Source organism: Solanum tuberosum, unplaced genomic scaffold (genome assembly GCF_000226075.1).
Source record: "Solanum tuberosum cultivar DM 1-3 516 R44 unplaced genomic scaffold, SolTub_3.0 scf00911, whole genome shotgun sequence".
Lineage (NCBI taxonomy): Eukaryota > Viridiplantae > Streptophyta > Magnoliopsida > Solanales > Solanaceae > Solanum > Solanum tuberosum.
In genome coordinates this window covers 13,985-26,396 of record NW_006239834.1, presented here as the reverse complement: position 1 = coordinate 26,396, position 12,412 = coordinate 13,985, and the positions used below count along the sequence as shown (strand labels likewise).

Genomic DNA, 12,412 nt, shown 5'->3' with positions numbered 1-12,412 from the left:
TTTGTTGTTGGAGTGTATAATAAAAATATAAACAAGTGATGACTTGCAAAGTGATATTTTCAGATTTTCATTTTTATGGATTTTATTCTTATCATTTTTAATTTTCATTCAATCATATAAAATCTCTCCACATATATTTAAATTTAAGATAATAAGTGATATTATTACTTTTAAAATTTGTAATTTATATATAATTATTTATAAATTAGTTTATTTGAATTTGAAAAGTTGTCCTATAAATTAAAATACAATTACAATTGTATTAAAAAAAATTGTAATTAGTTGAGAAGTTATAATCAATTTTAAATACTCAATAAGATATGGATTAGGATTAATTCATATTTTTATTTTCTGATTTAAATAAATGCGTTGAGCCCGTTTAATAAGTCCGTTTGTAAATCCTTTTTTTAATTTTTTTAATCATATTTTTAATGCTAAATAAATATCACATTAATGCTAAATATCATATTTTAAAAATTTTAAAATAAAAATTTAAAATAAATTTAAAATTTAAAATAAATAAAAAGGGAAACGGATATTTATCTATATATACTGGAAATTACACCCTAATTCACGTAATCCATTTTCTCCACGAAATCGACATAGACACGAGGAATAAATATTTCTTATGGTTAAATTTAACTCGAATTACAAAAAATGCATATTTAATCCTTCAAAATTTTGTCATACTTAATTTCCTACGTGGTTGGGATTCTTATAGGTAAGATTTATCTATTTAAATTAAGATTAAAAAAAATAAAATTTCTAAAATTAGTAGTTATAATTATAATAAAAAATTATCATGGATGATTAACTTTTAAACATGTGAGGTTTTTACATTTAAAACTATTTATAACTTTTTTGTTCTTTCTTTTCTCTCTCAATAAATACAAAATACAGTTTTTATTTCTTTTTATAATGTGATTTTAACTATACACAAATAATATTTTTGAATAATAGCTCTGTCCTCAATTTTGATCAACATGATTACGAAGTTATGTTTGAATAAGGATCGTGTTAACTTTTTTTTATTGTGATTCATGAATTTAAGGTAAAAAATTATTCTCCCCTTTTTCCCCAATTAATTTGTATTTTTGCATATTTCTATATCTAAAAATTGAAAGAAGAAAATGCCCATCATAAATACAGTAAATCGAGAGGATCTTCATTGGACTATCCAACCCAACATAAAGATTGAAGTGAGAATAATGTTTTTTGAATCTAATTTAATATTAATTATTATCAATGAAAAAGAGTAAAAATATGAGGCTTTTGAAAATCATGTTCCAAACACATTGAGATCTTTGAAGAACACATGAAATTCTCTCATACATAGGTAACATTTTTTTTATCAACTTTTTGAATGAGTTGACAACATAATATGTGAATTCTTTTTCATTAATATTTTAGTATTATCATTGTATATATTGAAGCCTCAATTTTTAAATGAAGAACTTTTTCGTCTCTTAGAATTAGAGTAAAAAAATAGTTATGATCTATCCATTTGAATTGAGATATGAGTGATGAATGATTTTAAATTCAACTTAACGCTAAAATGTAAAATATTAAAGATTAAAGATAAAAACTTTAAATTCATCGTTGGAATCAAATTCAACCGTGAATTTTACATAATACAATATTAAGTAGTATTATAAATAACAATATACTCATGTAATCTCATAAAGATGAAACAAGCTTAAGTTATTTCTACTAGACTCTTAGATCAATAATGTACTAAATTAAATAAGAATAACGACACATGTTAGTTATTAATTTAAATTTCCTACGTAGAATAAAAAATTAAGTCAGAAGCCTTCATGGATTTTAAATTTTATTAAAATATATGCATAAATAGAGGATAAAATAAAAATAAATGCACGATTTATATATATATATATATAAAGGATAAAATTAAATTTCAAATAGTCGATATAAATAAATAGAAAACTATTTACAATTCAAAATCCCACAATAGTTTTAGTTTCAAAGAAGTTACACACGTTCTTGAAAATTTCATATCCTATATTTGAAACCATATTTCCATAAAATACGACTAAAAAATAAAATCGCTTTTTTAAAATTTATTTATTTACCTTACTTAGATGTTAAATTATTATATAAAAAAACTTCAAAAAAAAAAACGTAGTTGATTATAGATATTAGAATAGTATAATAACAAGTAAAATTGTGTACTAAAACATTAAGTTAATATGATCATATAAATAGTAATAAAGTAGTATTATAACTATTTTTTTTTTATAAAAAAAGTGAAGGATAAAATTTTGAAATTATTTTAATTTAAAAATATTCACGCAACGCGTGGGTACGAATAGTAATTAATGTAAAAAAAAAGTACATAATATCACGTCCACAAATAATAACTCACCTAACAGAAGGAACTAGAAGAAAAAATTAGCCTATTTCGAACAGTATAGAAATATTTTAAGCCTTTTCCCAATTTCTCTTTACTACAAAAACCTATTTGCCCAAAAAAAAGAATCTATAAAAAGGCATATGCAACAACCTTTTGAAGAACTTATAATTGAACCAAAAATAACCATCCTTTCTCTTCCCAAAAATGGAGTTGTTCAACTTAATTTCCATTTCCCTTTTTGTATTTTTCCTCTTTTTATTAAAGAAATTGAAGAATTCCAATAGCCAAATTAACAAAAGATTGCCTCCTGGTCCATGGAAATTACCATTTGTTGGAAGTATGTTTCATATGGTTGGTGGACTTCCACATCGTGTCCTTAGAGATTTAGCCAAAAAATATGGTCCAATTATGCACCTTCAACTAGGTGAAGTTTCTCTAGTTGTTGTTACTTCTCCTATCATGGCCAAACAAGTGTTAAAAACTCATGACCCCGCTTTTGCATCTAGGCCAAGACTTTTGGCCTCCGAAATTGTCTTGTATAATTGTACAGATATTGCATTTTGCCCATATGGCGATTACTGGAGACAGATGCGCAAAATTTGTGTCTTAGAAGTGCTTAGTGGAAAAAATGTTCGGTCATTCAGTTCAATTAGACAAGATGAAACTCTTCGTCTAGTTGAATTTTTTAGATCATCATCCTCAGGTGAGCCAGTTAATGTAACAAAAAGGATTTCGTTATTCACAAGCTTTATAATATGTCGATCAGCATTTGGGACGATATTCAAGGAGCAAGATGAATTTATACGAGTAATGAAAAGTGTGACATCTTTATTGGAAGGGTTCAATGTGGCTGACATATTCCCATCTTTGAAATTTCTTCATGTGTTAAGTGGAATGAAAGGTAAAATTCTTACTTATTTTTTGACGTTTGATAAATAAATAAAAATAATTTGTATAATATAGGTAAATATTATCGGCTTATCGCGATGAAAATAGAGAGTAGGAGTGTAGGGGTGATGGTGATAGGGACTATAGTATAGGAGCTTTGTCAAACAATTCAAACAATTAGATAAATAACACGTACGTGTGAATGAATTTAACCTTGTAACTTGCTCTCAAATGTAGGACATGTTTTCAGCAGGAACAGAAACAACATCAACCATAATTGACTGGGCCATGGTGGAAATGATTAAGAATTCAAGTATACTTTTCAAAGCTCAAGCAGAGGTAAGGGAAGCCTTTAGAGGAAAAGAAACTTTTGATGAAAATAATGTCGAAGAATTGAAATACCTAAAACTAATCATTAAAGAAACTTTAAGACTCCATCCTCCGCTTCCACTTATGCTCCCAAGAGAATCTAGGGAAGAAGTAGACATAGATGGCTATACTATTCCTTCGGAAACAAAATTAATAGTTAATGTATGGGCTATCGGAAGAGATTCAAATTATTGGGATGATGCAGAAAGCTTTAAACCTGAGAGATTTGAGCAAAGTTCGGTGGATTTTGCTGGTAATAATTTTGAATTTCTTCCATTTGGTAGTGGAAGGAGGATTTGTCCTGGAATATCATTTGGTTTAGCTAATGTATATTTACCTTTGGCTAACTTATTATATCACTTTGATTGGAAACTTCCTCTTGGCATTAAATCAAGTGATCTTGACATGACTGAGTCGGGTGGAGCAAGTTGTACTAGAAAGAGTAACCTTCACTTGGTTATGACTCCCTATCAACCTTCTCAAGAGTGACTCAATGGTATCGAACTTTATTTTAAGAAAGATTTAAAGTAAATTATATATATATATATATATATATTAATGTAGTGATTGGCCTTATAAAGCTCATCACGTGTTGCTTGTCCTTCCCCCTCTTGCTTTTAATTTGTTTCTTCTTATGGTATTTATGCTTTCAGTATTTGTAACATATTTATGTATCTTTGTTATGTTGTAAATATATCATGATAGTTATAATTATATACATAGAAAATGCCATCCCCCCCCCCCCCGAACATTACTAGTGGTTGCGTTGCTTTGCTATATACTGATGCATATTAAATTCATCAATATAATATCGATCAAAATTGATGGATAGGGTCAATTTTTTTTAAAAATCAATATCAAATTGATAGACTATACATCATAGGTTTGACCTTCATCGATTTCACTCAACTGATGGGTTGATTTTTTAGAAACATTAGAAAATGTAAATACTTAAAAACAAATTCATGTATTTTCATCGTTTTCATTTATATTCTTCATTTGCAATTTTGCACTTTAAAAAATATACAGAATTCCTCGCTCTCATTATAACAAACAATCTCAACGGTTATAAGCATGGGCCTAAATGCAAAAGCAAGGTCATGAGTTTTTAGAACTTGTTCACCTTGGATGCATTTTTTGAGCAACTTTTATTTTTCAACTCTTATGAAGTACAACTATTATGAAATTTATTTTTTCTCCAACTCTTATGAGATAAAAGTACTATTTTAATTATCTAATTATTGTGGAGCAGGATATTGTAAATAGCTGCCCCACAGGATATTTTTTTATTGAAATATGAGGCAGTCCTGCTGCTTTTATAACCGACAAATATTAATTGATAGATCGGACAAAATTGATAAATGAGCGAATCAATACTCAGTTCAAAAGTTATTTGAATTGAAATAATTTAAAATATTGATTATAATTGAACTTGCTTAATTTTTATTAAATTTTAATTATTTTATTAAAAAAAATTAAAATCTTAATACATAATAACATGATTTATTTTATAATTATGATTATATATATATCCTATCAAATAAAAATAGAATAAAATGAATAAAATAAAAATGGTGACTTCCTTCTTCGTTTAAATACTCCTTCAAAATCCAATGATGGCACACTATTCAATGACGGATTTGAATGAATTTGAAGGGTTAAATTAGTTAATTAATGAATGAGCGAGTTATTGATCCGTCTAATGTGACTTGAATAGAAATGGATTAAAATGCAACTCATAATTTAATTTGTTTAATTTTTACTAAGTTTTAATTATTTTATTTATTTTTATATATAAATTTTTAGTGCCTAATAAAATTATTTCTTTCTTTATTATGATTATATATAACATATCAATTTAGAAAAAAGTAAAAAAAAATATATTTTGATAAAATTACACTTGAAATCATTTTGGGGCAATATATAACTAGGGGTGTATAAAATCAAACCGAAAAACGAATCAAATCGCAAATCGAGTCAAATCACAAATCCGACTAGTGGTTGGTTTTACTTGGTTTGGTATTAAAAAAATAACCCCGACTATATTTGGGTTGGTTTGGTTTTAACTAAAAAGAACCAATCCGAGACCAAACTAACCCGACATTATATATATAATTTTAAAATTTTATTTTATACATACAAATATTTACTTTGCTATAATTTTTAAATATTTCTTATACTTTTTTCATTAGTTTTTATCTTTTAATATATTATTTAAAAGTTTGAAACTTAGAATTCTGAATGGTTCAATAAAGATTATAGTCCACAGATACTGGTAATTATAATAAAACTTAAATCAAAATCAAATTCATACTAATGCAAAAAGAAAATCAATTCAACACTAAGAATGACAATAATATTGAATATTTGTTCTTTGATTTTACATTGGTTTAGACAATTCAAATACAAAACCTAATTTTAATTTCCTTTAGTATTTAGTTATGTAACCAATACTTATTAAACTTATTTTAGCATGATTTAGTACTTTTAAATTATTATCATTTTCATTATGACTTGTTAATTTGCAATATTTGTTTTACGCGATTTCATTATTATTATTTTTTTTGTTGGATATTTTAGTGTCATTACTCATATCATATATTGTTTTTATTTTCTTAAGAAACACCTTAGATAGTTGTATTTTGGTAGGACTAAAGAAATATTTGAAGTACAAGTAAATTATATGTTTGTATGAATACTTTACCGAAAAAACCCGAAAATCCGAAAAATCCAAAAAAATTCGAAGTTGAAAAACCCGAGTTTAATTGGTTTGGTTTGGTTTATAGATATAAAAATCCAACACAATTGATTTGGTTTGATATTAGAAAAACCCGAACCAACCTGGCCATGTACACCCCTAATTTATCAACTTAATTCTTAATGGGCTTTCTTATTCATTTAAGGGAAACTTTTAAAAATAGCAAACATTAGGCTTTAAATATAATTCATTAGTTATAATTTCACTAATTATAATTCGTAGCTACACTTTCGTTTGCTACGCATTTATATTTTTGTATTTTTTCATGGATTTTGGAGAAAAAAATTCAAAAACAAACTAATTTGCATCAAAATGAATACATATTAGGAGGAGAGAGGCGAGCGAGATCAAGAGAGGGAAAGGGACAGGCGAGCGAGATCGACAGAGGCAGGCGAGATTGAGAGAGGGAGGGAGGAGAGAGCATTTTGTATTTATTTTGCATGATATATATTCTATATTTATTTAATGCTAACTGTTTTATATTTTGTATCAATTGTATTCGATAAAACTAAATTTATATTTTTATATCAATTGTATTTATATTCATACGAATACAATATTCATTCATGCTCTTTGACCCCCACTCCCCCCGCACCCCACATGCTCCACATGCAGTATACAGTAACAATGATATACTGTAATGCTCCACAAGCAGTATTACAGTATCCGAATTTAAATATTCATGAAGAATAATGATGTGATTTTGGATCTGGATATCGAGAAAATTTAAGAAATAACGTATTTAAGAGTTGTTATTACTAGTCCTAACAGAATTTCCTAATTTTCAATATATAACATTAGATTTCTAACATGGAAAAATTGTATATAATAGCAAACTATTAATTCAAATTAAATGCTATAACCATAGTTTGATTTAATTATACCACATAGCACACTGTTGCTATTTCGCCTCTCTCCTAGTGAATCTCGCTCGCCACTGTCGTTCTCGCTGGGCTGTCTCCCTTGCCTCTCTTGCTTTTATACAAACAGAAATGTATAAAATACGTTTGTGTTTGTATAAAGCGAGAAAAAATTGTATATATATATATATATTTATTTATTTATTTTATTTTTTTTCGTTCCCCTCTCTCCCCTCTCCAAGATCTCGCTCGTCACTCTCACTCGCCTCTTCACTTTATACAAACACAAATGTATACATTGTGTTTGTGTTTGTATAAAGCGAGAGAAAATTGTATATACAAATGCAAATGCATATATATTCGTCCTATACACTTATGATTATACAAATACGATCTTCCCTGCCCAGTTTTCTTTTGTATTTCTCTCTTTCTCGCTTTATACAAACACAGATTATACAATTGATCTTTTGTATATGTATACCGAAACATATTATACAATTGCTTTCTTTTGTATATGTATAGCAAAATATACATATATATGTTTGCTATGGAGCACAATTATGCAAACTATAGCTATAGCATACAAATATAATTTTTTTATTTGCTATATGTGAAAATTACAATATGTAACAAATTAAATATACAAAATAAAAATAAAAACGAAAAAAGAAAATAAAATCTTCTAACGAAATTAATGAGCAATATTTTTCCATAACTATAGTCTTTTGTCGTTAATTTGAAAAAATGGAAAATGCATAAGATTTAGTCTTTCCTTAAATATACTCTCTCCATTTCAAATTAATTGAATTGTTGAGACATTTTTCATTTTTCAAATTAACTTAATTGTTCAATTTTCAAGACTGCTTTTAGAATGTTCTTCCAGTTTTATCTTTCATTAGTAAGTATTGAAATTAGTTATTAATTAATATTTAGTTGTTTTAATCATAAATTTGATAATATTAAATAAGGGTAAAAATGGAAAGTTATGCCTAATTTATGTTTTAATCTTCTTTTCTTAAAGGGTGTGAAATACCTCAACAATTCAATTAATTTGAAAGGGAGGGAAGTAGTATTTTGTAATACCCAATTAGTTAGTGATTATTTTGATTGCTATCAATTTTCTAATTAAAAATATTAATCTCCCATCTTGATTCTAAGTTTTTAATCTTTCTTCTTAGTTTCTAAGTTTTTTTTTTTTAAAAAACTTCTTCATGAAAAATAGTGGTATTTATTCAATATTGATTCAATATGGATGTAGGTGAGATTCTACGGATAACTTTTTTACTGCTTTGAAAACTACTTTTTGTTGATATCAACTTTTTTTAAATAAATAAATAAGCATTTTATTTCTAAAATTTGTTTTGTTTTGAAATATGTATATTTTTGGAATCTATTTTTTAGACATTTTTTTTATGAATCTTGCATAAAGTTGTCAACGAATTTCTGTTTGAAAAAATTGCATCATTTGTAACTAACATTTTATATATACAAATTTCATAAATTAAAAAATTAAAAAAAAAACAGTTAAAATAAACCAAGGTTATTACTTATTAGTTTGATATAAGTTTCATGCCGAATGAAATGAATATACCTTGTCACTGTTAGCAAATAAAGTCCTATTTTTCGACTTTGTCTTAGTCTTTAGGAGAGTAATTTATCATGGATTTGGTTCCTATTTTTTTAGGATTAATATTAGTTAGTGTTTCCAGTTTTATTGCTTAACGTCGTTAACTCTTTTGCCTATAAAAATCTGGAACCGCAGAGTACTAAATATAGTCAGAAAAGAGTTCGTGTGAATTTCAGCGTATTGACTCTCTTCCGTTCTTTTTGCTTTCTGCATATGCTTCATTCTTCTGCATCTTTTTACCGTTACATATCAAATCTTCTTGGATTTTCTGTCATTTTCTTAAAAAAGAAAAGAAGGTGGTTAGCTCCGATTAAAATTAAAGTTATACTTTTTTTGAGTCATATTTTATCGTTAACACAAAATAGATTTTGAATATTACTACTACTTTGACTAAATACGAAGTTTAAAAATATATGATATAATTTAATTAGATATTAGTGTATTGAATAGAGTGCATAAAATTTGAATACATTGTAATTTCTTTCTAAATTTGATTTTAATTCAACAATTTGAATACTTATATGAGAAACAAGATAATTAGCTCAAAACTTTGGATTGTGACATAAGGAAGAAAGGATATCATAGATGATTTTTGAATTTTTTTTTTATAAAGTAATCTGTTGTGGTAGAAATTAGCTAAACACTTTGTGTCTGTAAATTATTTATTCTAGCGTCCTTCCCTTTATTTAAGAAATTAATCTGGCCCCTCCTCAAACAAAAATTAAATAGTAATGGTTCGTTTCGTTTGATTGAAAACAAGTAATTTCGGGATTAATTATTTTAATACTCTTATTCATCTTTAATGTCGGATGAAAATAACACTACTCCTCGGAATAACTAATTTTGAGGTAATATATCCTGCAATTTTATTTGAAGCAAATACAAGATTAACTCATCCTAAAATTAATTTCGAAATTACTTATTCTTTATCTCTCGTATCAAACGTCCCTAAGTATTTAGAGATACGCTTTCCTATTTAGTCAGTTTTTTTTTTTTTTAAAAAAAGATACGTTTTATTATTGGGTGAAAAATGTATTAGTATTTTATTTGATAAAAATTTCATGAATGTGCAATTCTTTTAAAGATAATTTTGAAATATTATAAAAAAATTATTTCTAGTTTATTTTTATTATAAAGTAATATACATTTTCCAAACGTTAGTAAAATTATAATTTTATTTATTACGTCTTAACATTTGCGTTAGATTAAAGATGAGAAATAAATATGAACGGAGAGAGTATCAATTTTTGTTCATCATTTAAGGTACAAGTTCGATGGAACTAGTAACTTTAATTCAAACTTTATATATAATTAGAAATTACTTTTATTATTATATATAAGTAATATATTTAAATCCAATGAATAAAAATGATTATGATCCAAAATTCATAAATTAAAATTCTTAGTTTAGCCCCTCTGTTTTTTCCCTCAAGTTAAGCGACCTTGAGGTGGTGGAGATTTTTTCTTTTTTCTTTTATTTTTTACCCCATTTTAGGAGCTCTCATTATTTCTGCTTCTTTGGTGACTCGAATTCACAATCTTAAATTTGGGATGATGTTTACCATCCAAATAACTCCCTTTTGTCCTTTACTTATGTTAATCTTTTTTTAACCTTTGCCTAAGAGCTCTTATCATGTTTTCTCTGGTGGTGCCTCGAACTTACAACCTAAGAGTCGAAAGTGAGGAATTTTTACCATTAGAGCAATTCTTTAGCGGGAGATTTGACATGGATGTTTACCTTGTTAATTAACAAATAACCAGTGTACATAAAAAAAAGGGAGAAGGACATAATCCAAAACCTCCCTATTCAACTATTTATACAAAAATAGAAAAAAGAGTGTTCATTGACCAAGATTGATCATGAAACATCATTAAAAAAAATAATCTTACTTGATGATCAAATAGGAAATTTTGGGCTGAGACGTCTGACGGTTGTTCTTGTTGACTAGCTACTAATAAGGAGTGGCGATCAAGTAAAGATTACTCTTTCTAGCACAAGTTGATCCAGCAGATTCAGTTAAGTCCAATTCACTTGGATTGATTCCATTAGGAAGTTTCCAATCAAAGTGATATAACAATTGAGCCAGTGGAAAATAAACATTAGCTAAGCCAAATGATATCCCAGGGCAATTCCTCCTTCCACTACCGAAGGGAAGATACTCAAAATTATGACCAACAAAATCCATAGAGTTGTCCTCAAATCTTTTAGGTTTAAAGCTTTCTGCGTCATTCCAATATTTAGGATCTCTTCCAATAGCCCATGCATTAACCATAACTTTTGTTTTCAAAGGAATAGTGTATCCATTTATGTCTACTTCTTCCCTACATTCTCTTGGAAGCAAGAGGGGAAATGGAGGATGGAGTCTGAAGCTTTCTTTAACGACCAACTTTAAGTATTTCAATTCTTCGACATCATTTTCATCAAAAGTTTCTTTACCTTTAAAGGTGTTTCTTACCTCTTCTTGAGCTTTGGAGAGTACATTTGGATGCCTCATCATTTCCACCATGGTCCAATCAATTGTTGCTGATGAAGTTTCTGTTCCCGCGGCAAATATGTCCTTCATTTATAAACAAGTTACAATATTATATTCGAAATAAAATTATTACCACCCAAAGACATATAAACCAACTTCATGATATTTACTTTTTTTCCCACACCCTACTTGTCATGACACACTATTTTTTTCCACTTCTTTTTTTTAACCATCCCTTCTTTACAAATTCTATACCCTTTTTCCTCACTCAACCAAAATGAAAAAAGGACCAATAATCTCCAATTAAAAGATGTCACATGTATAGATGGAAAGAAAAGATCCCACCCTAAGAGTGTAGATCAATTTTTCTCCGACAGACAGATTGTTTCTGATAGACGTTCCACTCAGTGCACACTTAATAAATAACATTAAGGAGAAGGTACTTAAAAAGATAATAGCTTTGATGTTATCATTGGTGATTGGAAATTAAAGGCCTCCCTCTTTCATTACTTCAATCAATGCAGCAACTAAACCTTCACCTCCTAATTCACCATTGTTCTTGTGCTCATTGATGATTTTTTCAAGAATGACATCTAATTCATGGTGGACATCCATAATTCTACTCTTCATTCCACATAACACATGAAGAAATTTCAATGATGGGAAAAGATCAGCCACATCAAATCCTTCCATTATATGTGACACTTTTTTGACCACTTGTATAAATTCATCTTTTTCCTTGAATACTTTCCCAAATGCTGATCTACAAGTCATAGAGCTCGCAAATTGAAAAATCCTTTTTGTGGCATTAACTGTCTCACCAGAAGATGATCGAAAAAATTCAATCATACCAAGAACTTCATCTTGTCTAATAGAGTTGAATGACTTGACATTTTTGGCACTAAGCAATTCCATGATGCAAATTTTACGCATTTGTCTCCAGTAATCACCATAAGGAGAAAAAACAATATCGCTCCCATTATAACAAACAATCTCGGCGGCTATAAGCATGGGCCTAGATGCAAAAGCGAGGTCATGAGTTTTTAGTACTTGTTTAGCCAT

The 12,412-nt window shown here is 27.7% G+C and overlaps 2 protein-coding genes and 1 pseudogene across 2 annotated transcripts in view; 2 read left to right on the top strand and 1 right to left on the bottom strand.

Annotated features, from left to right (window-relative positions):
- Positions 1-2,501: 2,501 nt before the first annotated feature.
- The window catches only part of LOC102594554 (premnaspirodiene oxygenase-like), a 23,858-nt gene continuing 13,947 nt past the window's right edge, over positions 2,502-12,412 (top strand). Inside the window, exon 1 of the mRNA XM_015305654.1 lies at positions 2,502-3,275. Coding sequence (XP_015161140.1) covers positions 2,579-3,275 — 697 coding nt within the window. The 5' untranslated portion in view covers positions 2,502-2,578. The remainder of the gene's footprint in view (positions 3,276-12,412) is intronic.
- Positions 3,361-4,140, top strand: LOC107059187 (premnaspirodiene oxygenase-like). Its single transcript, XM_015305655.1, has one exon. It carries the CDS (start codon positions 3,503-3,505, stop codon positions 4,118-4,120), a length of 618 nt encoding a protein of 205 aa, XP_015161141.1. The 5' UTR covers positions 3,361-3,502; the 3' UTR covers positions 4,121-4,140.
- LOC102594876 (premnaspirodiene oxygenase-like) overlaps positions 10,640-12,412 on the bottom strand; it is a 3,530-nt pseudogene continuing 1,757 nt past the window's right edge.

What these genes read in the sequence shown, in the direction of transcription:
- LOC107059187 (XM_015305655.1), top strand. Translation starts at nt 3,503, where the DNA reads ATGTTTTCAGCAGGAACAGAAACAACATCAACCATAATTGACTGGGCC.